At 35.7% G+C, this 26,677-nt stretch overlaps 1 protein-coding gene across 1 annotated transcript; it reads right to left on the reverse strand.

Annotated features, from left to right (window-relative positions):
- Positions 1 to 6,625: 6,625 nt before the first annotated feature.
- LOC125829493 (general transcription factor IIH subunit 2) lies at positions 6,626 to 18,998 on the reverse strand. Its single transcript, XM_049508707.1, has 4 exons — positions 18,732 to 18,998; positions 17,317 to 17,778; positions 16,597 to 16,969; positions 6,626 to 7,630 (listed from the first exon to the last, which is right to left on the reverse strand). Exons 1-4 carry the CDS (start codon positions 18,990 to 18,992, stop codon positions 7,482 to 7,484), a joined length of 1,245 nt encoding a protein of 414 aa, XP_049364664.1. The 5' UTR covers positions 18,993 to 18,998; the 3' UTR covers positions 6,626 to 7,481.
- Positions 18,999 to 26,677: the final 7,679 nt, after the last annotated feature.

Below are 26,677 nucleotides of genomic sequence, written 5' to 3' on the forward strand. Positions count from 1 at the left end.
TTATTGTATGATGTCCTCCCTTATTAAAGACTCATAATTATATAAGAAATTTAATTAGTTGAGTATGTTAAGATAATTTTATTTAAAGAAAATGGCCAGAGAGACATTCTAAGAAAATGAAATAAATGATACTCCAACTAAAAACATTCAATTTAGTATATCTTTTATATCTTATATCAATATTTATTTATATTATTTTAAAGTAAAAACTCCAAAAATATAATAATAACTAAGTAATTCACTATGAGGAGGGAGGAGAAAGTATATTTAAGAGGTGTAATTAAGAGATTTTAGAACTAACTAACTTTAGTAGTAATCATAAGAAAATTTACTTTCACTATTCATAGGAACTTATACTTTATCATTCATTTTATAATTGTTTACTTAATTTTTTAATTTAATAATATTTATGTTATTTTTAAAAATAATAGAGTACATGATTTGATATCTCCTTGTAGGAAGAATTATAGTTTAAGGAATGTTTTAAAGGAAGGTTATTAATTGGGTGGTCATTTGAACATTTTAGTTTTTTGAAAATACAAATTAAAAAAAAAGTAGAAAACAAATATAAATTGTCAAAATAGGATATAAAAGATAAATAGAAGAGTTGGTAAAAAATATGTGCCACGTCAAATTATCTATATTCAGCTTTATATATATAAAAATTAATATTACTATTATTATTATTATTATTATTATTAAAAATGTATAAAAATACTTTTAAATAATTTAACGTATGATTTAGGTGAGAGAAGATTTGAGATTATTTTGAATTGAAAAGATTACGTTTTTATTGGTATAATTCCTATTTTAAAGTTTCATAATTATACTTGTTAAATAATTATTTGAAAGTACGTAGTTATGTTACTTTTAATTTACTTTTAAAAAGTTGTAATTCCTCTATAACTTTTCCACCAAAATGTTGTTAGAGAATATTTCTCCACTGTTTAAAGCTTCAACTAGAATTTGCTCTTTTTCTTCTTTTTCCTTTTTAATTTTCAATTTATTATGTACAAAACTTAAAGATCAAACAATCCTGTTTATAAAGACGAGGGACCAACGACCAAAAGAAAAGGATACACGTTACTTGGATGGATCTTTTTTAATTACATGAATAAAAATATTTTACTTTTGAGGCCATTAATTGTTGATAATATACCTCATTCGTCTCATATTAGTTGATCATTATATTAAAAATAATTGTACCATATTAGTTGATCACCTTATAAAATCAAGAAAATATTATTTAATTTTTTTTATATATATTACTCTTGTTAATTCTTTTTGAAATGTTCACATTTGTTTGTAAAATTTTCAAAAAGTCTTTAAGTGGTGAATTAGCAAAATTATCTTTTTTTATTTATGATTTCTTAAATACCGTGTGCGAAATAAAAAGTGATCAACTAATATAGGACAGAGAAAAGTATACAAAAATATATCCTTTTACGTTCTCTATTTGACACACAACGCGGTTTCACATGGAAATCTTCCTTTTAAATCAATTTTACAATTTCCAACCCCCATATGCCATCTCCTATGCTTAATAATAATAATAATAATAATAATAATAATAATAATAATAATAATAATAATAATATATTTTTACCCCTTCCTAAAATGGCTCTATTTTTGTTTGCCCCCTTATAATTTGAAAAACTCTCTTTCATTCAAATTAAAGATTATAGTACCCCCAAATCCCAATTCAAAATAATCTGAAAGTTCCATAATTGTCATTTGTTAATCAAGACTTCGAAAATTTGAAAGGAATAATATGCCCAAAGTCTTCTTATTTTTATAAACGACTTTTCTTTGCCTTTTACTATAAGTGAAAAAAACATTTTTGGGTCCATAATTTCGCGGTCAACTCCACTATTAATATTCATGAAACTTATTTAATTACTCTCTCCGTTTCGATTTACTTGTCAATTTCTTACTTGATATATTTATTAAGAAAATAATAATTAATATAGTGAATTTACCATATATATTTTTTTTTATTAATTAATAGAGTCTCAAACAGGGGCGTCTCTAATAAATTAGTGGCCTAAAGACAAATCTGAATGGAGGTCTTAAATTCGAATATATATTTTTTATGAAGTTTTTATATAGCCAATTATTTAATCTTTCTTGAGACATAGTATTCATAATTTGTCGAACTTCTATTACTTCTTTACTCTTTTATGAAATGTTTTTATTTTCTACAAGTAATACTCGATATTTTTGGGGAAAAAAAACTACTTATAACCTTTTTTTAAAAAAATAAAATGAGGCCCTCAAATTTTGGGGCCTAAGGCAATCGCTTTTTTTTCAAAGCTGTAGAGCCGCTCCTGGTCTAGAATATATTTACTCACTACATTTTTCAAAGATATCAACTCAATGTTAATATGAAGGTATAAGGGCATCTCCAACCCTGCCCTCTATTTTACTCTCCAAATATAGAGTTCTCTATTTTTTTAGACAACCAACTCTAACCCAATTCTCTATTTTACTCTCTAAAAAAGAATCTTTTTCTCTCTCCTCAATATTATATTATTATTTCTGTTTCATTTGCATTTCCTTATTTCATAATATAAATCCTTTCTCCTTTTTTTCTTCTTCAAATAATCACTTTATATAATTTTTATGTAATATAAAATTTTATTTTTTCAAATTCATTATTTAATATAAAATTTTATTTTATTCTAAATTTCTAAATAACATAAATTGCAAGTTTTGATATAATATACAAATTAATGGACAATTCAAGTAAAAGTGAAATCATCAATGAAATACAATTGCATAAAAATTACATAAATCAACGAGCACAACCGCAACAATTCTCTGGATCATACACTAATTTTTTTTCGAATATTGTTAAATCTGAAAATGACCTACCGGATTACTGAATTATTGTTGCGATAAAATTATTATGTACTGTATCTTATATTTAAATTATTATGTTATGTATTATATTTTTAAATTAAAATTTTCATCTTATCATTTTACTTTTGTGCATTCTTCATAGTGAAAATTAATAATAATATCAAATTATATTAAAGTGATGAAAATTTAAAAAAAATTGAAATATTATTAATCCGGGATGAAAGTAGTGTATATCAAATAATATATTTTTAAAAATGTCATATTACATTTAAAAAGAATTACGAATGTTAGATATTTAATTAATGACCTTATATTAAAAATAATGTGTTAATTACAAAATAATAGAAATATAATAAAATAATGAAAAAGTGAAATAAAGAGTGTGTAGTAGTTCTCCAAATTTGGAGAACTACTATTCACCTCTCTATAAATGAAGAATAGAGAGTTAATTAAAGAGTGGTTGGAGAGCCCATTCTCTATTTTACTCTCCAAATATAGAGAATGGAGAGTAAAGTAGAGGTGGGTTGGAGATGTCTAACATAGGAAAAAATTGTTCTTCCTGGAATTTTCAAAAATAACAAATAAATATAGAAATTAAATTAAAAAATATTTAACAAGTAAATCAAGAGAGAAAGTATTAAATTATTTGTTAGACTACACGACCTAGATATTGGATCAAAAAGGTGATTCTGCATGTGATTGCACTCCACTTGTCTGCATTATTTTAATAATCAACTTAGGGATATATATTAGGTAACAACCTAATTGACGTTTATTATATCCAATTAACTTCTTTGTTTTTGGTTTGGATTTCGTGGAGAGGAGGGGATTAGATCTTAAGCTCTACGTTGAGAAATGATATTTTTATTTTTTCCAAAAAAAAGATCTACTTTGAACTTTTATTTTCATTTGGTATTGGAGCCTGTATTGGAATCTATTAAATTCGGATAATGCTCTAAATAGGATTTTCTTCATACCCAGGACTCAAATTCGAAACTTCTGATTAAGAGCGAAGCAATTTCACCAATACACCACCATCCATATTGGTCAACGGTGCACTTAAAATTATCCAAAATAGGATGGTCTTGTACTACATTTTGTTTTTGGCACAATAATAAGCTTGCAAATTGCCAGTTGACTTGAAAAAATATACTCCCACATGCACTAACATTTTTCACTGCATCAAAGATGAATTTTATCATAATTAATTAACAATAATAATTTAATTATCATTAAATATAAATTTTCTTTTTGTAAATGTTCCAAAATCTATAAGATATTAAATCTTATGACAATTAACTCATGGTCACTTGTCATTTTCTTAATTAAATCAATACATGGACATACTATATAGTTTGGAAAAATCGTTCTCAGACATCGGTTTCTAAGTCAAATATTAAACGCATTATTCATTTTTGTCTTATTCTATTATTAAATGCATAGGTATTTTCCCAGAATATACTAATCAGTTGTATGACTGGACTGTATTAGAATGACAATCGAATTGATTAGAGCAAGGGTGGGGTAAGTGGGTTCAAACGAACTAATTAACTATATATATATATATATAAAATAAATTGATTGACAATTGATTGATAAGAAAAGGTGGTAAAAATGTTTTTCACACTACTATTGTGAATTCGAACTTAGAACTCCTAACTCTAGCTCTGCATCTGATATCAAAACAAAGGATTTCTCTATTTTGTTATTTTGAGGCTTCAGTAGAATCCTTTTTTGATCATACTTGTTATCAATTTTAAGAATCACAAAAATTAAGCTAATTAATTTGATGTAATTTAAAGATTTGGTAAAAGCTATTTAATTTATTCAACGATCTAGAAGTCGAATACTTCTAAAAGAACTGTTAGCTTGCTGGCAAGCAATTTGATTTATTCAAAGTAATCTTTATACAGATGTTTAAGCAAACATGAACACTCAAATTAAACACCAAGTCTTCTCTTGAAATTATTGATTTTTCTGTCTATGTAAAGTTTACGGAAAAAGAGATTTAAGTTATATACATCATCAATATAAAAAAAATTGATTTACAATATTAGATCACTTTTAATTATTGTAGCAGATATTACAAATTCCACATATTTTGACAAAGACTAACGCCTAACTTATTTCAGGTCACAATTTTTTGTGAATACTGAATTTCATTTCATGATACAATTAATATAGTAACGTGTCAAATTATTTTAGTAATTGCAATTAAGTCGAGTATAGTAAAATACTAAATTTATTTCCCAGTTGATTTAGAAGAATTTAAGTCTTTGTTTAAAAGTATTGCAATTTGCATTGGTCCTTACAATCCAAGTCATTGTCTAAATAATGTATTATAGGCCTAGCTAAAAAGTCATACTAGAATTTTTTACTAGGACTTTTAGTAAGGTAAAACATATAGTTGATAAGGTTGAGGGACCATATAATTTGAGGATTATTGGATATATCCTAATGTGTGACGTCATCGACAAAGTCGAATTAAAGTGAAGAACTGATAGATTTTTAGGCTGACAAGCTTCATAAATTTTACAGATGTTTTTGGGTTTGATAATGGCATATATAACTTGAGAGAGAAATTTGTGAGATTTATTTGATCAAAACAGAAAATACGTATTAATTATGTGCTTGGATCGTGAGTCGTGACACAATGAACCTGATATGTAGAGCTAGACAGGAAGTCTTCGACAGACACTCATCTATTAATCAAACATTTATGTACATATATATTTCTATTGATAGTATAAGTATAATAATACATTGCGTTCACAGAATTTTAAGTTACTTTATGTCACTCTTAGCTTAGCTTCTTGGATATTTAAGTTTGTTATTGTTATTATTAAAATAAAATTCAATTATACGTTAAAGACTGATTCAACTATGTACTAAGTCAAGTAAATTTATATAGGGAAACTGTAGACAAGTAGTACCAAAGTATGTGTGCATTTAATAAGTTCTAGGTCAAAGAATTTAAATTGGACCAGTATGTATTGTATTATATTATATTAAATTTTATAAGGCAAGTTATTATCTGAAGGGGGAAGAAGAAGTATAAAATAATTAAGTGGGTCTGAAGGGGCATTTGATTATGAGATCATTTATATTTAATTAGTAAATTATTTTATGTTTCTTTAATTAATATATTATTATGGCCTTGTGGGAATGAATAAGCTATATATAAAGCAAATGACTTTTTTTTCTTCTCATTATGAAGACCCGATTTAAATTTGTTACCCATGAATATAGCAAATTATTAATCTAACGCGTTTTCTAGTTCAATTCCCTTTTTTCCAAAAGCAATATTATGATGTTTTAAAGATAAATTGAAAAAATCACTTACCATAAAGTGTTACATACCTTTTTAAAGAACTTTGATTTTTTCAAAACGAAAGATTGTTAGATGGTTTATAGTAATGATGATGGTACTTCTTGCAACAATATTCCCCGGCTCATCTAGCTGGCGGATTCTCTCTTATATCTAAGTGTTGGTGACTCTGAATGGTCGCGGGAGAAAGGTTGGTGGGGTGAACTGGCACGCCAAGTGGTTAAAATAGATGAGGTTAACAAAGGAATGACAAAAATTGTAGTCATTTGTATAACGTTAGGGACATATATGTACTGATGATATTACAACGGAGGATAATATTTTAAAATTTTCAATAGCAGAGGGACAAGTACTGACCCTTCCCCGTTTTAACTAATCATATAAATGAACTAGAGAGACCAAGTAAGGAAAAAAAACAAAATGAAACTCAATACTAACACAGCATAAATGTATTTTTCACAAGCAAATTCAATGGCATCTTGTGCAATCCAGCATGTCACTGTTATCAAGGACTGTGAACTTGGATATCATAAGTAATTAACAAAAGTAAATATATAATACTAACTTGATTGAATCCCTGCATACCAGTCCATACCAAACAACGAAAATTGAATCGAACCCAAGAAACCGATGCAGGCTCGAGTGTGTTTGATTTATATCAACTTATAGTATGCAAAAACCAGCACAGGTATTCCAGCAAAAGTGTCATTCTCAATGGTGACATGGACATAACATATCATAAGAGCTATTGTAATGTTAATTGTCCTCCTGAACGATATCTTTTGGATTAACAGTAGCTGATAAATTATACTCATCTACCCGTAGCAAAGGCCTCTGCCCTTGGAAATGCACTCAGAAGTCATTTCATCAGTGGATTGTCCAGTAAATAAATGTCAAAATCCTGAGGCTCAAAGGTAAAACAGATCTCATCGCTGTCTTCCTTTTTTTCTTCTTTTTAAGTCAGAATTTGAGGGTACAAAGTAACAACAATCTGTTTGTGACATATGATTGATATACATTATGCCGTGATCCTGCATTGCTCCAAACGTTGGATTAGACCATACAAGTTTTACCTTTGAGATTATTAGTGGTGTCTCCCATAGCTGTTCCATAGATATTGGCTGGATCCAACAGTAAAAATCCTATGAAAGCAGCCAGCTTGACTTTTCCTCACGACATGCTGTGAAACAAGATTTCTGGTACTTGGAAAGGACATCCAACATAACATTACATTTTGCCATTTAGCTTGTTCCGTTTGAGGAATAAACCACTTCAGAAATAGACATCCTTATCATTCTTCCATATCACTAATGGTCTTGGAATTCCTTAAGCTCTCACAACCTGGACAATTGTGCAAGCTCTCATGTATATAAATATCACAATCAAGGCAGAAGTGTTGTTTGCAGTTTGGACAAGCAACCTGCGGACCTGGCAAATTTCCTGCATCAAATCAAATAAAGAAGAAAGTGAAACAAGCAAAATGTGAGAATATCCTGATGAATGAAGAGCAAAGTGGAACAAGCAAAAAGTGAGACTCCTGTACATTAAGTTTGCATTAGGCCAAACACATGGACATCCCCCTTAAATCTTCTTGTTGCCACGACTTTTCACTTAGACACCTCGATTGAGGTTATTATCTTTTAGACAACTTAACATATATCCAAATTATGACGTTTGAAGTTTGAACACCTCACATTAATGTGGCAGAATGAGTGACTTTCACAGTTTTGAGCGCATAAATTGTAATGTAATTTTTTTGTTTTATTTCTTTCTTCTTCTTTCTCTTCCAGCTCCTCTCTGCTGCTGCCACCACCTCCCCAAATCAGTTTGGACATGCAACCAATCACCAGAAACCACCGCAGCCTTCATCTCTCCCTCCTAAATAGAATCCCACCAGCAAAAAATACCAACTAGCGATCCTTCAGTTTCCAATAAGAGAAATACCATCAGAAACCAAGACTCATCAATGGAGAGAACACCATTAATAAATAGAACGCCCAGCTTTTACTACTACAGCACATCATCCATTCACTACACCATTCAACAACATACCCAGTGTAGTGAATGGTAATTCACTACACCATTCCAACCTGACAGATTGACGGCCTTCCAATTTCAAGCAAAACCCCTCACACCCACAACTGTATCAACACTTAAATCTAACGAAACTAAGGGGATGGCAACCCATGAACAAGTAGAAGAAAAAGAAGATGATGAACCTCATTTGTTCAGTCTAACAAAGCATCCATTGACAGTCCGTGATTTTGAAGCCGTGAACTGTGGGCTATATAACTTTACCTGAAAAAAGACAACTCTATTGGGCCTATAAAGTAAAACATCAAGATGAATGTCATGGAAATGAAGATGCTAAGATGGATGGGCAGTCATACAAGACTAGACAAGATTAGAAACGACCACATTCACAAGAAGGTTCAAGTAACACACATCGAGGAAAAAATAAGAGAAGGACACTTGAGATGGTATGTTTATGTCTTGCATTGAACTTCAAATCCACCGGTTTGTTGCTATGTGGTGAGAGAAAGTAATAAAAAGGGAAGAGGTACCCCTAAATCACATGGAAGGAAGTTGTCTTGAAAGACTTACAATCTATCGAGGTTCAGGCAAGGCTTAGTGAAAGATAGGGCACAAAGGAAGAGAAAGATCTATGTAGGAGATACCTATTAATTAAGAATATGTTTTAGTCATGCTAACACTTATACTTTACGTCCTATACTTTAATCGGAGTTGTTTACTGTTTCAGAAATTTATGACAGTAGCAAATTATAAAGAACTTCATATACTTTTTATGTTGCTTTATTTTATTACTATTACTTTATATAATGTTGGCCTGAGATGGTTTAACTGGAGTAGTATGGTCAGTGAGGATTCCTATAGCCGACACCAACTTGCTTGGGACTGAGCTTTAGTTGTATTGTTGGGCAGCTGAGTAAGGTAGGGATGACTTGAGTATTTATAGGCATGATATGTGTTTTTTAGAATAGAGTGACATATTTCTATTTTTTCTTGTTTTTTGAGGTATTTGGAGAGCAAATTTATGGAGAGATTTTCATGGGTTAAAGGAGAAAATGGAGGAATGAGCCGGAGAGAAATCAGACAACGGAAGGGTGAGGTTGGGGAAGATAACAAGGTGGGGTCTTTTTTTTTCCTTCTAAAGATAGTGTTTTCTTTTTCCTTTTTTAATTAGTTGGATTCAAAAGCCACATGGCTTTGTTCGATTTACCTTCTTTTTTTTGACGTAGGTAACTGTTTCCATTACTGTAACACAGTACATGGGTTCACTGAAACCATATTTACAAAAGTACTCAAAATCCACTGTCATATCCTTATAATGAGTCAAAGACATCAATGATAGAGACTAGGGGTGTCAAAAATGAACTCAAACATAGGTAACCCGCCAACCCGCCCAAAATTTTAAGGGTTGGGCTCAAGATAATTTGAGTTGGGTTCAATCTCAACCCATTCAAGCCTAACCCATTTTAAGAGAATCCTCAATTGAACCCAATTCAATCTCCAATTTCAACCCGTTTTAAAACTCTATACTAAGATATGTTCCTGTATTAAAGGTATGATTATCTATTTAACATCTTTTAGGATTTATCTATCAATTTGTTACTTTTTTTAAAAAAAAAAACTTGAGCTGAAATTCGAATTGTGATTATAAAAGTTAAATATCACTATGTTAAAATTATTGAGATTAATCGGATCAAATTGGGTGAGTCAAGACCCAACCCGTTTTTTAGCCCATCTGAACCCAACCCATTTGAGCCCAAAGTAAACTTGGGTGGGTCAAGACCCAACCCGATTTCTATTTCAATCCATTTTAATATCTCTAATTTCAACCCAACCCGCCCATTTGACACCCCTAATAGAGACAGTATCATTAGAGTATATCTAGTTACACCAAAAACATAAAGTCAAAATACAATTCATTTTGACTTGTTCTATAGTATTCTCCATATTCTCAAAGACTCTAAGGTTCCTCTCCTTCCATATTGTCCACCATATAGCTGCAGGTACAACTCCAGTTGTTTCTGTTCTTATCGTGAATGCCTGCTTCATCCCAACTGTGTAATGCTTCTGTGATTTTCCCTGGCATGGACGAAGATATGTTTTTGAGACATAGGAATAATCTCCATAGTTGACTTGTGACCTTGCAATGTATAAATAGATGAACCATTGTTTCTGCAGTTTCCCCACAGAAAAAACATCTCGAACATAAAGGGATCCCCTTTTTCATCAAGTTATCTTGTGTTAGCACTACCTCCTTAGCCAATAACCAGACAAAGCAAGCTACTTTGTGTAGGATGATGCTTTCCAAATGTGTTTCCAAGGCCATCGTAGTATCTGCTGGTTTGGTTGGTTCATCTTCATGTAGACTGCATTTACTTTAAAAGTCCCGTTACTATTTCCCTGCCACTGTAGGATGTCTTGTCCGGCCTTCAAACCACTGAAATGGTCGATGGTGCTGAAGAATTTTGTTACTCTTGGTATTTCCCAATCATTGAGGTGTCTCCTGAACACAAAATTCCACCCTTGAGGTGTCCACAATTCTGCTATTGTGCTCTGTTGATGTAAAACTTAGTTATAAATATCTAGGAATAATGTCTCCATGCTGCTTGCTTCATGTCAATCAGCCTTCCAGAAGACAGTTTTAACTCCATCTGCCACTTTGACTATGGTATTAACTTTGAATTCATTCCACAAAATTCTGATAGATTTCCATAAGCTAACACCATAAGGAGTAGTGACCTCCTTTGTCATCCAATTATCGTTCTCCTCATATTTAGCTTTAATGACTCTAACCCATAGACTTCGATTTTCATTTGAATATTTCCATAGCCATCTCATTCTTAAAGCTTTACTCTGATTCTTCAGATTTTTGATCCCCAATCCCCCAAATCTTTTCTCATTGATCACTGCCTTCCATTTGACTAGGTGGTAACCCTTCCTGTCTGTGTTCCCTTGCCATAGAAATTTCCTCCTGATGCTATCCAACCCATTGATGATTCCTAGTGGGATAGGAAATAATGACATCATATACGTTGGAAGTGCATCGAGCACGGAGTTTATCAAGGTCAATTTTCCACCCATGGAGAGATATTGGGACTTCCACCTTGCTAACTTCTTCTCACATTTCTCAAATCTCCTCATTTCATATTTCCATAGACATAGAGCTGGTCCCTGAAGGCAATCCAAGGTAGATAGTTGGTAGAGCACCCACTTCATACCCTAAGATTGTCTTTTAAGATTTTCATGTTTGGCACTTCATTAACCGGGTATAAGAAGCTTTTCCTTTGATTAACATGTAAACCTAACATTCCTTCAAATATTACCAAGATCAGTCTCAGTATTTTGAGATGCTCTTCTTCAGCATCACAAAATATAAGTGTCATCTGCATACTGAAGACGAGTTATCTTCAAGCTATCCCTTCCAGCTCTAGCAACATCAAATCCTCTTAACCAACCTTCCCTGTTTGATATCTTAATCATGTTGTTCAGACCCTCCATGACTAAGAGGAACAAAAAGGGTGATAGAGGATCACCTTGTCTTAGGCCCCTCTGTGAATTAAAATAACCTGCTGGTGAACCATTAATAAGTACAGAGAAGTTCACTGTTGAGATACAAAATTTAATCCAGTGCTTCCATTTGCGTCCAAATCCCATCTTCTCTAGCAGATCCATAAGAAAGCCCCAATTGACATGATCATATGTTTTCTCAATGTCTAATTTGCATAGGATTCCGGGTTTCTTCAAGTTCACCATGGAGTCTATTACTTCATTTGCTTTGAGGGAAGCATCCATAATTTGTCTTCCTTTGATGGATGCCAGTTGTTGTGAGTCCACAAGCTTTAGCCATCACTCTTTTCAACCTTTCAGTAAGCACTTTGCAGAATAGCTTGTAAATACTACCTATCAATGGGTCTGAAGTCTCTTAATTCTTTAGCACCTTTCTTCTTTGGAATAAGAGCTATGAAGGTAGCATTGAAACTTCTTTCAAACCTTCCTTGCTCGTAGAAATTCTGGAAGGTCTTCATGATATCATTTTTTACCACTTCCCAACACTTGATGTAGAACCCCATTGTAAACCCATCTGGACGGTCCAGGCGCTTTAGGCATTTCAGTACCTCCTCCTCATCAAATCCCCTTTCTAAATCTTCCATTTCCTCCACTGTCAGCCTTGGGCAATTTGTGAAGTTGCTGGCAGGTCTTGCCATTTTACCACATCATCGCATGTAAACTCATGCATTTTTTTTACTAACTAGGAATGACGTGTTCAATAGGCACATTTTAGACATACATTAGGTGTTTGATGGGTAACAGCTTCAATTAAGGTGTCTAAATAAAAGGTCGCCGCAACTTTAAGAGGTTGTCTATGTATTTGAACTTGCATAAAGAAGAGATAAATTGCTTCCTTTCCAGGTTTTATGATCCCAAGCATGTTGTCCAAGCACAACTCATTTTACAGAATAATTTCCTAATTCATCACACAAGTTACAAGAAATTTGTCTTCATCATAGAAATTCAGAAGCTTCTGATTTCAGAGAAACTAAAGGTTGATTGAACATGTCAGGTTGTGGAAAGAGAGGAAAAGGTTTGGGAAACGGAGGAGCAAAGCTTTTCACCGTAAGGTCCTCTGTGATAACATTCATTGAATCACAAAGCCAGCCATTAGGCATTTGGCATGTAGAGGGGCAGTGAAGTGTATCAGTAGGCTAATCTATGAAGAGACTCGTGGGGTGCTCAAGATCTTCTTGGAGAATCTGATTCCTGATGCTGTTACTTATACTGAGCATACTCGTAGGAAGACGGTGAGTGCTTTGGAGGTTGAGTATGCTCTCAAGAGACAGGGCAGGACTTTGTATGGTTTTGGGAGTTGAGGGGAGGTTTGGTTCTGACTTTTGTTTTGTCTGCAAAAGTCTTGCTGTCAAGAAAAGAATAGTTATGTTAATGTTGGTAAAGGATATGGGATTCTGCTTGGTGTGGTGGTTTAATTATGGTGTAATTAGTATGGTTCCTGTAGGGTACATATTTCTGCTATAGTAGTAGTACCTGTTCTTTTTTGTAAGTTGGGATGTGGTGGAAGCTTGTTTCAGAACTATTGAAATTTGCTCTAATTCAATGAATACTATTGACTGATTCAAAAATAAGTTAAAAGAAATTTGGCAAAAAAAAGAAGAAAAAAAATTCTCGCTGAATACAAACACTAGTGTTTTCTTTTTCCTTTTTTTATTAGTTGAATTCAAAAGCCACGTGGCTTGGTTCAATTCACTAATTTGCCACACCCTCACATGTGAACTGACACATTTTATTTTTTCCAAGCTAAGCATGAAGTGTTCAATAGGCACATTTTAGACATACATTAGGGGTTTGTTCAGTATGGAAGAACACATTTTCTGGAAAATGTAAATAAGTTACACAAGTGGGATTCCACATTGATAGTGTCCTTCCTACCTTTCAACACACCTCATCTTCAGCCTCACCCCTGCAGCCTCCATCCCCACCACCCCACACACCTTACCCTTCACCTTCACCTCTCATAGTATTGTTCAAAATTCAAATTATCTACAAATGCTTTTCGGATAATATTTTTTGCCTGCGTACCGAACACACTCACTCTTTTGTAACTACTTTGCATCTTTTTGATGCCATGAATGGAATCAATTACTTCATCTAAAAAAAAGTAAGAAATCCACTTATTTTCCTAGAAAATATTTTCCACCGAAAACATTTTCCATCATACCGAACACACCCTAGGTGTTTGCGGGTAACAGCTTCAATTTAGGTGTCTAAATGAAAAGCCGTGGGAACTTTAAGGGGTTGTCTATGTATTAGGAATTGCATTAAGAAGAGACAAATTGCTTCCTTTCCAGCTTTTATGATCCCAAGCCATGTTTGTTCCAAACACAACTCATTTTACAGAATAATTTCCTAGTTTCATCACAAGTTACAAGAAATTTGGCCAAATCAAAAAACAATCTGGCTGAATACAAACACCAGTTTTGTTGTTTTTTTGAAGCTTGTACAGGTCTGAAAGTTAACTGGGGAAAGAGCAGTTTATATCCTATTAAGGATGTGACAAACATCCAAAGTCTAGCTGACATTTTGGGCTACGGAGTGGGGAAATTGCCCACAACTTATTTGGGTTTGCCTTTAGGTAATACACACAAAGACTTGAAGATATGGGACAACATAGTCGAGAGGACTGAAAAGAGACTAGCTAGATGGAAGGCTCAATACATTTCTTTTGGTGGCAGACACATTCTTATCAACTCTGTTCTAGACTCTCTCCCAACATATGTTATGTCTCTTTTCACTATACCGGCAAAAGTGGTTAAGAAATTGGACAAACTTAGGAGAGATTTCCTTTGGCATGGTTGCAAAGAGAACAAGGGATACAATTTGGTCAAGTGGGCGACAGTTTTGCATAGAAAAGATAAAGGTGGCTTGGGCATCAGAGATTTGAGGAAGCATAACAACAGTCTTTTGATGAAATGGTTGTGGAGATACACTGAGGAGAGGCAAGCTTTGTGGAAAGATTTGATTAAATGTAAATATGGGGAGGATGGATTCTGGTGTAGTAACATAAGCACGGATGCTTATGGAGCGGGGGTTTGGAGAGCTATTAGAAACTTATGGCCCAATTTAGAAGCAAATTTACATATCAAGGTGGGGGATGGAAGGAGAACTAGATTCTGGTGGGATGTATGGATCAAACAAACCCCCCTAAAAGACCTGTTTCCTGATCTATTTATTTTGTGAAACCAATTCTGAGGCAATGATCAGTGATTGCTAGACAGTACAAGGTTGGGATCTCTATTTCAGAAGACTTCTATATGATTGGGAAATAGAGAGAGTAGCCAAATTGTTGGAGGAAGTGGGGGATTTTGCAAGCCCCAATACTGGCAATGATGTTGTTAGATGGTCACACAGTAAGGATGGGATCTTCACAGTTGGCAGGGCATATAAAAAGGAGTACAACTCGCAAAGTAGCAGATACCAGAGTTCATGGAAAAATATCTGGAGGACTGCAGCACCAACAAAAGTTAAATGCTTTACTTGGCTGGTCATTAGAAAGGCATGCTTGACACATGAAGTCTTGAGGAAGAAAAGAAAGATCATACTTCCGTGGTGCTCTTTATGTGGAAAGACGGGGGAAACTAAAAGTCACCTATTCTTACATTGTACTTTCACAGAACAAATATGGTCCATGTTTCTCAACTATTTAGAAGTGAAATGGACTATGCCCGAACATACAACTGATTTACTTAGTTGTTGGATCAGGAGAGGAGGTAGCAAGAGACAGAAGACCTGGTGGAATTTGATTCCACATTGCATTTGGTGGACAGTGTGGAAGGAGAGGAATAGTAGGAATTTTGAAGATATATCCAATTCCATTCACAAGGTTAAATGGAATTGCATTGTATCTCTATATTTTTGGTGTAAAGAGATAGGATTAGAGGATTCAGATCAACTTTTAGAACTCTTAGGATCCTTGTAAGTATTATACTTTTTGTTCTTTTCTGATTTTTTAAAGGTCCCCAGCTTATCCTTAATGCTGAAGAATACAATGTTTACCAATTCTCAAAAAAAAAATACAAACACTAGTTCAACAGGCTACTTCCTTAAAAGACCAAATTTCAACATTGCTTGAAATTTAGCCTGAACACAGTCCTCAAAGGACATAATTAAAACAACCAGTGAGAAGCACAGAATTGTAACACAAAAGAACTTACTATCTTGGACATGAATAATTTAAGCTCTAGAAACTAAATATCTTGTTTCTTCTGTAGAACACTAGAGACATTTCTTTTGCTTAAGTTCAACAAAAGCTCAGTTACGATTACTGCTTGTTTTTTTTCTTTCGTTCTTTTTTTAATCGGACAAATGCACATACAAGATATCTCAGATGACAAACAATTATGTAAATGCCTTCTACAATTCTCTGTAGCTATGAACTTAAAGAAAGGAACTTTACTGACATCCTCAGCAACAGTAGATGCTTCAGGTCAGGGTTATGTACCCAGGGTTAATCTGATGAACTACTCCATTTGACAATTATCAAATTATCGATCATTCTAACATGTACATGGATGATGATAATATCTGCGAAACAAATGCAAATCTCAGGTGTTCTATTTTTATTTATTCAATTTGATAAGGAAGACCAGCTCAGGTGCTTCAGTGGGTCCCAGATTCACATTATAGGTTACTTACAATGCAATCTTGAGAGCAAACAGAAAAGACATATTTCCTCATTTTGGCATGAATCTTTTTTACCACTGGAAGTTTCAATTCTGAAAAGACAGATTTCCTTGTTTCTGCGGCATGAATCTTTTACCTCTAGATGGTTTCAATTTTGAAAATAAGCTTAAGAGTACTCTTACCAGGATTTAGAAGACTCAGTTGGCAACCAAAGCAATTCTTTGGTAACTTGTGAAAATCTTTCAGAGCTGAGGGTGACACGTCATCAAATGGCCTTATTGGGAAGAGATGGTGATATGACCTTGCCAAATGTGGAGAAGATACAAGGGTCAGTCCGCAGATGCAACACTCGGTAGGAAGCTCACATATACGTGCTTTGCATCTTGGACAAGTGTATCCACCGCCAACTTTAGCCTCTTTATGACATGAACAAATTGAAATGACACCCTCTGCTGTTCTTTGGGGGAACCCCATCTTGATCAAATTTGCAACAGCAAACTCTGCAATAGCTGGAGGAGGTGGGGCATGCTCCAATACCAACTCTTTTAAATGAGGCTGACAGAGCAATAACAAAGAATCAAATTATAAAAAGTTTTACAATATTATGCTTGCCACATATAGTTAATCATTATTCAATGAGACATTCTAATTTCTACATAGTAGGCAATTAGAACCAAATTTCTCCTAAATTTCCAGAAAAAGATTTCCTTATCTATTAGTTTTTGTTTCTCAAGTTCCCGTATTCCCATTACTTCAGAGCTCAATTATCAATTCCTTACCTCATCCAATGCAACAAAGTGCATTCCACCAGTCTCTTGGCAGAGATTTCCTTATTCTATTAGTTTTTGTTTCACAAGTTCTCGTATTCCCATTACTTCAGAGCTCAATTATCTATTCCTTACCTCATCCAATGCAACAAAATACATTCCACCAGTTTCTTGGCAGAGATGCTTGCATATGTAGAGTTCTGCAGAGAGACCAATTACTGAGCACCTTATCTTGGACGCTTTGCATTTTTGGATGGTTTCCAGTATATCCCCTGGATCACATGTGCTAAGAGCTGAATACAAGATAAGGGCTTCACGATGACCATACGATGGGATTTGATTTAGGAGATCACACACAAGATCTAGGCCATTCTGAAGGGATGCATCACCCGAGGTCCCCAATTTACCCATCAATGCTTTGATATGAGCCTCAGGACTGCCACCAAGATCTGTTAAGCAATGAGCTACTCCATCTTTCAAGATCACCAAGCCAATTTGACTCAGGGGATTCTGGTCAAAAAATTCTCTTATAAAAGCCTCCACTTGTCTAGCAACTACAACCATTCGGCTTGGTTTATAATCCATTTCTGCAGCTGCCTAAAATTCAAAAATCAAGTGAGCAATTATTAACTCAAAAGATGTAAAAGTTCATGATATTATGAGACATTACTGTCTCTCTTTCAAAAGTCATTTTAAAATCATCCAGACTTAATTGATTATGTCTAGATTTCTAGCTTTCCAAGTTTGTGTGGGTGTTGCGGAACTATAAGCATATAGGAAAAGTATCAAGTAGATGCAACCGATGCTCAGAAAAACTTTCAAGCAATGTGAAAAAAAAAACTAGGAAAATGTCACCAAAAAAAGGATGCTGACATCTTGAAAGGAGAACTATCAGCAAGAAGCTTATATGCAAATGTTTAAGATTGTTTATCGCAGCACCTTGTCAATGATGAAAGAAAACGTCTAATGCAGTGATGAGCACAACCCAATTAAAGGACATTTTCAAAAGGCAATAATTGTCTTAGACATACTCAATTCACAATTTTAGAATTTCAAAATGTGGTTTGGAGAAATATGGTGGCATCAAAACTGAAAGTAGGTATTCACTTGAATATTCATTAAATTCACTGATCAAAGACAACCCAATTGCACAGGCATACAGTAGCATGATTTTCTGAAGAAGTTACTAAGTGTTGGTTTCTCAAAGCCATTACAAGAAACGGAAATATACTTGGCTTTTATCAATATCTCATAGCATAATGAACCAGTTACAATCACTAATTCAGCCCTAGATGCAAATAGAAATCCATAAAACAAAGACCTGCTGGTTCTTTAAAAGGACCCTATTGTATTCCTTCTTAAAGAAGTTCAGCAGATTGTCTGGGAAATTGGACCCGATTAACTTCTTCCGGAGATAACTCATTTACAAACAGATAAAGATAGATGCTTAAATATTTTTTTCATATCTTACAATGAAAAACTAAACCTTTAAATGTCAGTAACCAATTACAGTAATGCAGTTATTGGCAATCATATAGGATTTTACGTACCCTGGAGAAATCAATGATAATGTAGAGGTACCGAATCAGACCCTTCTGAATTCGTGCAGCGGTTGCAGTGCGGAGACGTCGTCGATATTGAGCATGGGATAGAGTTGTGTTGTCAATTGGACGAAGGAGACCTGATTCATCCTCTTGCAAAGACTCCCATGATCTTTCATCTGCATAAGTTCTTTCCCATGCTTCTCGACCTCTCCCATTTTCCTCCTCATCCTCCTCTTCTTGATTAAATCGTTTTTCTTCATTGTTCATTTCCCTGTGAGATATAATGCCAACTCTTAATAAGATGACCAGATACTTGAGAAACTGATTGTACAAACTCAATATTAGTACAAGACTCTGTATGTGCGTGTTCTGAGGTCTTTACATTACACATCCTTATTGTATGCACTATTTTCCAATTTGAACCTAGTCCTTTGCTATTTCTATACTTCACTTTTCCCCCTAAAGTGTGTCGCACCCCATTTTCTCACAAAAGAGGGTTTCAACATGTGACAACTCTTTTAATGGGCTAAAAGTGAAGAGTTGTCACCTAATAGGATAAGGTGTGTTAGGACACCTAATTTTCTTTTTTAATTGAGGTGTCCGGGTCAGCTTGCATGCACCTTGATTAATTCCACGGGATACATGTACCTCTTACCAGCAAGAGGTACTAGGTAACATCCACCAAGGCTAGAACAAATGGGATGAAATCACCTTATTTTTTGTCTCTACTAGGATTTGAACATGAGACCTTAGGGTTCTCAACCCACTTCATTTACCACTAGGCAGCACCCTTATTGCGCGTTAGGGCACCTATTTACTACAACTAATTGCAAATAATTCCATTTACTAGTCTCCGCGACATGAGATCATTAAGAGTTCAGATTACCTCAAAAGAAAAGTGTTAGGCACCATTCAAGGTCCACAACTAGGTGGGATTTAAGTGCTTAAGGTAAATAATTCTAAATGACCTAGATGATTAAAGATTCAAATAATTATATTAACCAAAAGTGATATAAGTAAATGTTAATGCTATAGACAAAGCCCCTGGCCCTGATGGTTACACAATGGGGTTTTATCTAAAATGTTGGGACATCATTAAACAAGACATTATGGGGGCATTCCATAATTTTCACTTAACTAGGATGTTTGAAAAAAGCTATAATGCAACTTACATAGCACTGATTCCTAAGAAGACAGGAGCAAAGGAACTCAAAGACTTCAGACCCATCAGCTTAATTGGAAGCTTTTACAAGCTGATTTCCAAGGTACTGACAGAAAGACTCAAGAGAGTTGTGGATAAATTGGTAGACAAGCAACAAATGGCTTTTATCAAAGGCAGGCAAATAATAGATGCAGTGCTCATAGCTAATGAAGCAATTGATTCCAGAGTGACCCAGAAATATCCCGGTATATTATGCAAACTTGATATTGAGAAAGCATATGACCATGTGAACTGGGAATTCATTTTAAGTATGCTGAGTCAAATGGGTTTTGGTGGGAGCTGGACCAGCTGGATCAAGTTCTGTATCTCAACTGTGAAGTTTTCAATACTCATTAATGAGTCACCTGAAGGATTTTTCAATGCACATAGAGGGATCAGGCAAGGGGATCCCCTATCCCCTTTCCTGTTCATCATAGCCATGGAGGGACTCAACAACATGCTAAATATAGCTAAGATAACAGGAAGAATTCAGGGATTTGAAGTTAGCAAGGTTGCTGAAAACAGTGTAGAGATCACACATCTGCAGTATGTTGATGATACACTAATTTTTTGTGGGGCTGAGGAGGAGCAACTCTTGATAATAAGACTTATATTGGTGTACTTTGAAGCCATTTTTGGGCTCCATATAAATTGGAACAAAAGCCACTTGTATCCAATTAATGTGGTTCTAGAAATGGATCACCTTTCTCAGATCCTGGGAGGTGCGATAGGCACTTTTTTTTTTTGAAAAGGTAACTTGTATTATAAACACAGGAATACTCAGGATGTATTCCAGTAATACTTACAATCAGAAATACAAAAGTGTAGCTGTTTTCCTATGAACTCCTTAAGGACTCTAACATACTAGTGATATCCTCATCTTCATGAGGATATTCATGTTTACACCAAAAATAGAAAAGAGCTAAACATTTCAGCTTCATCTTCTCCATAGAGCAGCTCTTGTTCTCAAAACATCTTTGATTCCTTTCCAGCCAAATAGTCCACCAAATGCAGGCTGGGACAAACTTCCATCTCTCCCTGTGCCCCGACTGATTTCCATCCCGATTCCAACATGCCAAAGCTTCCTTTATGTTTCCTGGCATAGACCAACTGATGCCCCTTTTGTTGATGAAAATTTGCCAAAGTTTCACTGTCTCCTTACAGTGTAAAAAGAGATGATTTATTGTCTCTGTCTCACATTCACAAAAAAAACATCTGGAGCACAAATCGAGGCCCTTCTTCATACGGTTATCCTGCGTGAGAACAACCTGTTTTGCTAAGAGCCAAGTAAAACAGGCCACCTTGAAGGGCACCTTAACTTTCCAGATCATTTTCCATGGCCAGTAGCTTGATTGAGTGTGTGTCCTCTGTGAGTTTCTGTAAGCTGTTCCAACTGAGAATCTCCCCTGTGTATCTGGAGCCCATAACAGTTTGTCTTCTTCTCTGTTACTGAGTTCCTTGTATCGTTCCAGGATATTTAGAAATTCAACCATTCTATTCACCTCCCAATCATTTAAAGGTCTTCTGAACTTTAAATTCCAACCTTGAGCATCTCTCATTTCTTTGAGAGTGGCCACTTTCTGTAGACTCAAGCTGAATAGGTCAGGGAAACTAGCTTTAAGTGAAGCTTGTCCCGCCCATACTTCCTCCCAAAATAGAGTTTTTCCACCATCTCCTATCTTAATTGTGCACTTGTTTATAAGTTTTGGCCATAGATTCCTGATTGTCCTCCACACTCCGGTGCCATATGGTTGTGTTGCTATGTTGCTGATCCACCTTGTCTCCATTCCATATCTAGCCTTAATGGTGTCTTTCCACAGCGACTGTTCTTGTGATGCAAATCTCCACAGCCATTTCATTAGCAGGCTGTGGTTTTGTATTTTCAGATTCCTTGTTCCTAGTCCCCCTTCTTTCTTGCTGACTAAAACTTCATTCCACTTGACCAAGTGAAACTTGTGCTTATTTGGATCGCAGTTTCCTTGCCAAAGAAAATTTCTTCTAATGGCATCTAATCTGTCTCTTACACTTGCTGGCATAGGGTACACCGACATCATCTAGGTAGGCAAAGCAGCAAGAACACTGTTGATGAGAGTAGCTCTGCCACCCAGGGATAAATACTGACTTTTCCAATTGGCAAGCTTCTTCTCGCTTTTCTCCAGTACATTGTTCCATATGCCTTTTGATTTGCTCTTATCTCCTAGAGGCATTCCCAAATATATTGTGGGCAGCTCCCCTATCTTTCCTCCCAGAATATTTGCCAGACTGTCAATTCTAGGTACCTCATTGACTGGATAGATGTAACTTTTGCCCCAGTTAATGTGTAGACCTGAAGTTGCCTCAAACAATATCAATATTATTCTTAAAAACTTCAGTTGACTGATGTCTGCATCACAAAATATTAGTGTGTCATCTGCATAATGGAGATGTGAGATAGCTAGACTCTGTCTATCCCCCATGTTTGCATTGAAACCCCTTATCCAGCTGTTTGTCTGGGCTGTTCTTAGCATTTCATTGAGACCCTCCATTGCTAAGATAAAGAGAAAAGGAGATAATGGATCCCCTTGTCTCAAGCCTCTCTCAGATGAGAAGAAACCTGTGGGAGAGCCATTAATCAAAACTGAAAATTTCACTGTAGTGGTGCAAAATTTGATCCAGTTTATCCATCTTTCCCCAAAACCCATGTTTTCCAAAGTCTTCCATAGGAAACCCCAATTTAAGTGGTCATAGGCTTTCTCTATATCCAGCTTACAAAGAATGCCTGGGACCTTGCTAATTTGCCTCACATTTACACATTCGTTGGCAATCACAATAGCATCCATGATCTGCCTGCCCTTAATAAATGCCATCTGATGTGTATCTACCAGTTTTGAAACAACTTTTTTCAGCCTCTCAGTCAACACTTTTGAGATGATCTTATATTATATGCTACCTATTAAGCTAATGGGTCTAAAGTCTTTTAGTTCTTTGGCCCCCAATTTTTTTGGGATCAAGGCTACGAAGGTGGCATTGAAGCTTCTTTCAAAAATGTTCTGATTATGAAAGTTCTGAACTGCTGCCACTACTTCTTTGCTTACTATTTCCCAGCAATTGGTGAAGAATGCCATAGTGAATCCATCCGGCCCAGGTGCCTTGTCCCTCGCACATGCCATCACACATTCTTTGATCTCAGCCTCACTAAATTGACTTTCTAGCATTAAGTTATCTTCTTCGCTGATAACAACACCTGATCTATGGTTGAATTGAGGTCTCCATATCTCTGATTCTGTATACAACTTCTGATAAAATTTGACAATCTCCTCCCTGATCACTAATGAGTCCCTTGTACACTCACCATCCACCAGAAGTTTGTCTATATTATTATATCTTTTGTGACAGTTTGCAGTTCTGTGAAAAAACTTTGTGTTTTTGTCACCTTCTTTCAACCATATAGCTCTGGACCTTTGTCTCCACGCGACCTCCTCCTTTTTTGCATTTTCCTCAAACTCCACAGTGAGAGTTGTTCTTAGATAGATCTCATCATCAGATAACTGTCTCTGGTCTTGTATTACCTCAAGCTCTGTCACATGACTTAGGATACTCTGTTTTTGTAGTCCCAGGTTGCCTTGGCTAGTCCTACTCCACTCTTTTAGCTTGCCTTTCAAATATTTTAGTTTGTCAGCTAAAATATAATCTGGTCTGCCTCTGCAATGGTGAGATTCCCACCATAACTTTACTTTCTCCTTGAAATTTTCTGTCTGCAGCCACCAGTTCTCGAATTTGAAGAAAGAAATTGATCTCTCCCAATTTCCACATTCAAGAATTAGGGGACAGTGATCCGATGTTACTCTATGTAGGACTGATTGCTTGATGTTCCTAAAAGAGTTTTCCCATGCTTCAGAAATCAGAAATCTGTCTAGTCTGGCTGCAACATCATGGCCTTCCCCTTTCTTCCAAGTATACTTGTTCCCTGCTAATTGTAAGTCCACTAGCTCCATATCCTCGATGAACTCTGAAAAATCCCTCATGGCTTTATTATATCTTGAACAGTTCTTCTTTTCTGAAGGAAATCTAACGGTGTTAAAATCTCCCGCCACCACCCAAAGACCTGTGAAAAGTCCTCTTACAGCCCCTAGTTCCCACCAGACCTCCTCCCTTTCTAATGTACAATTTGGAGCGTAAACTCCTGTCATATGCCAACTGAGGTCCTGAGTTTTGCCCACAAATTTACAAGTTATACAGTATGTACCTGTCTCGCATATTTCCCCATCCCACAGTCTGTTATCCCACATTAGAATTATGCCCCCTCTTGTGCCACTAGCTTCTAGTTGCACGTACTTCACCCATCTGTTCGACCATAAATCTTTAATGATCTCCCTTATATCCCCTTGTAATTTCGTCTCCTGAAAGCAGAAGACATCAGCTTTCCAATTGTGTAACAAACTTTTAATCAGGAGTCTCTTCCTGGCATCATTGAGACCCCTCACGTTCCAAGATATGATGTTAACCTTCATTAAATTGGACAATGGTATGTCCCCCCCCTGCTTCTCGTGCCGTAGCTGAAAAAATTGTTTCCAAATTCCAACCTTTTCAGTTCCTTTGATCCATTACTTTTGGGAGTCAACGGAATCAGAGCCTTCACTACTTCAATGGGGTTTTGCCTCTTCCCATCTATCTTCATGAACAATTCCTCAGCTAACTCCTCGGAGCCGTTAAAATGTACCCCAAATTCTTCAGCCAATTTGAGAACATTCTGTCTAACCCAAAAGGAGACAGCTGCGTGATTATCTGCATCCATGCTGTCAGTTAAATCTGTTGAATTCAGTGGGATAGCTTCTTCTATATTTAGTGCCCCAATTTCTTTTCTTCCTCTATCTACCTGTTTGATTAAATCTCCTCTGTCATCAATATGTATTATTGACATGGCATCTTCGTCAATTTGGCCCTCAAATTGAAATTCCTCCTCACCACCTTCTTCGCTTGTGTCGAGGTTGATTGAGGGAAGGATCTGCTTTTCTGCACTATTTTGTTGAGGAAAAGTATCGATGATAATCTGATTTGCTTCAGTTTCATCATTTAAAGGGTCTCCTAGGCTTTTAATTACAAAAGCCTTTTCAAACCTATTTGCCCATTGGGCCATCGGATCCTGGCCCAAAATTTTCAAACCCTTTCTTTTGACCTTGCCTTCATTTAAGTTGAGATCATGTGAAGCCCCATGTGCTTCTGTCCCCACTACTTCTTCACGTGTGGATTCACAAGTTTGGACAGCTGTGTAATTCAAATTTCCTTGGGACTCAGAGGTTCCCACGTGCCCAGTCACATCTGTGCAGACTAAATCTCCCCCTCCTCTTTTGTTGTAGGGTTTCTCTATAAACCGTTGTACAAACATTTGGTTTTCTCTTGGACCTTCAGTTAAAACTCTCGCCGGAGCTTCGATCCAAACTTGGATCCTAAAAATCTTTCCGTCATGTTTCAGCTCCACCACCTTCGGTACTGATATCTCATCTCCTTTTACCTTCAGTCTTGCCCATTTAAGATGATTCCGAAGCTCAGTTTCCTCCTCTGTCTGAATCCATCCACCGCAAAGATCACCTATTTCTTGGAGAATCTTTTGGGACCAGAACTGTAATGGTAATCCTACCAACCTGATCCACACTTGCTTCAGATTCTCTGTTATCGCATTTGACGTCGACGACCACCAGTTGAGTAGGAATTTGTGGTTCTTCCAAAACCAGGTTCCTTTCACGATATGGTGGGCATCCTTCTTTGTGGGTAGTTCAAAGAGAAACTGATTCCGACCCATCTCATAGATGTTGACACCATGAAGATGCTTACAAGTACTCGTTGACCATTGGCGGATCTCCGACAAGATGACATTTGGGATTTCCTCTGGTAGACTGCCAACCACACACCTAGCCAGTAACTCATTCTGGGTTCTGCCTGCCTCGTCAGAGATCACCAAAGAATTTCCTTGTCTGTGGGTTTTAGCCGCATTCATTTCTCTTGTGGTCCATTTGTTGTTTCTGACTGCATCGGCATATAGTAACCCCTTTTCTGTATTTCGATGTATTAATGTCTCTGTCCTTTTCCTCTTAGCATTAATGAAATTTGTTATTTTGAAAGCAATGTCTAGCCACCCTGAGTTGAATGACCATTCAGGAATGATGATTACTGCTTTCCTTTTCCCTTGCATATTGATAATACTAATGTAACGACCGGATTTGTTGAAATTTCTAGAGCAAAAGAATTCTGAGGCATGATCATGAAATTTCCATCTTTTGACTGAATTTCCTTTGGTTTTTGAAGCTTCTCTGAGGACAAAACCTACCCACTCCATCGTCTTTTGGCTGAAACTCGCTCTTGTCATCATCTTACGTCCTCTTTCCACCCATTCGTACCACGTCTCAGCTCTTGATATCGTTCTGGTGATATCGTATGATTTAAAACCCATCACGAAATATATGACATCTTCATCCATATTTGAAAAGAAAAAAAGAGGTTCCTGGGAAAGGAGAAAAAAAAAAAAAAGGGAGGGGGGGGGTCAGTAGGTTGATTCCGGTGATCGAATACCACCGGAAAAGGACTCTAAAGGTCCAGAAGGGACCTTAGAGGTGGACCTCGGGAGAAGTGCCTGGGAGCATATTCCAAAGATATAGGAATGTTTATTTGCTGCACATGATTTTTTTGTGCCAGCTTTTTGGTAATATTCAAGCAGCTAACATGTGTAATAAAACCTCATGCACCAAGTCTGTAATAAGTCCTTCACAATTAGGAG

Source organism: Solanum verrucosum, unplaced genomic scaffold (genome assembly GCF_900185275.1).
Source record: "Solanum verrucosum unplaced genomic scaffold, falcon-dt-bn FXZP01000031.1, whole genome shotgun sequence".
NCBI lineage: Eukaryota > Viridiplantae > Streptophyta > Magnoliopsida > Solanales > Solanaceae > Solanum > Solanum verrucosum.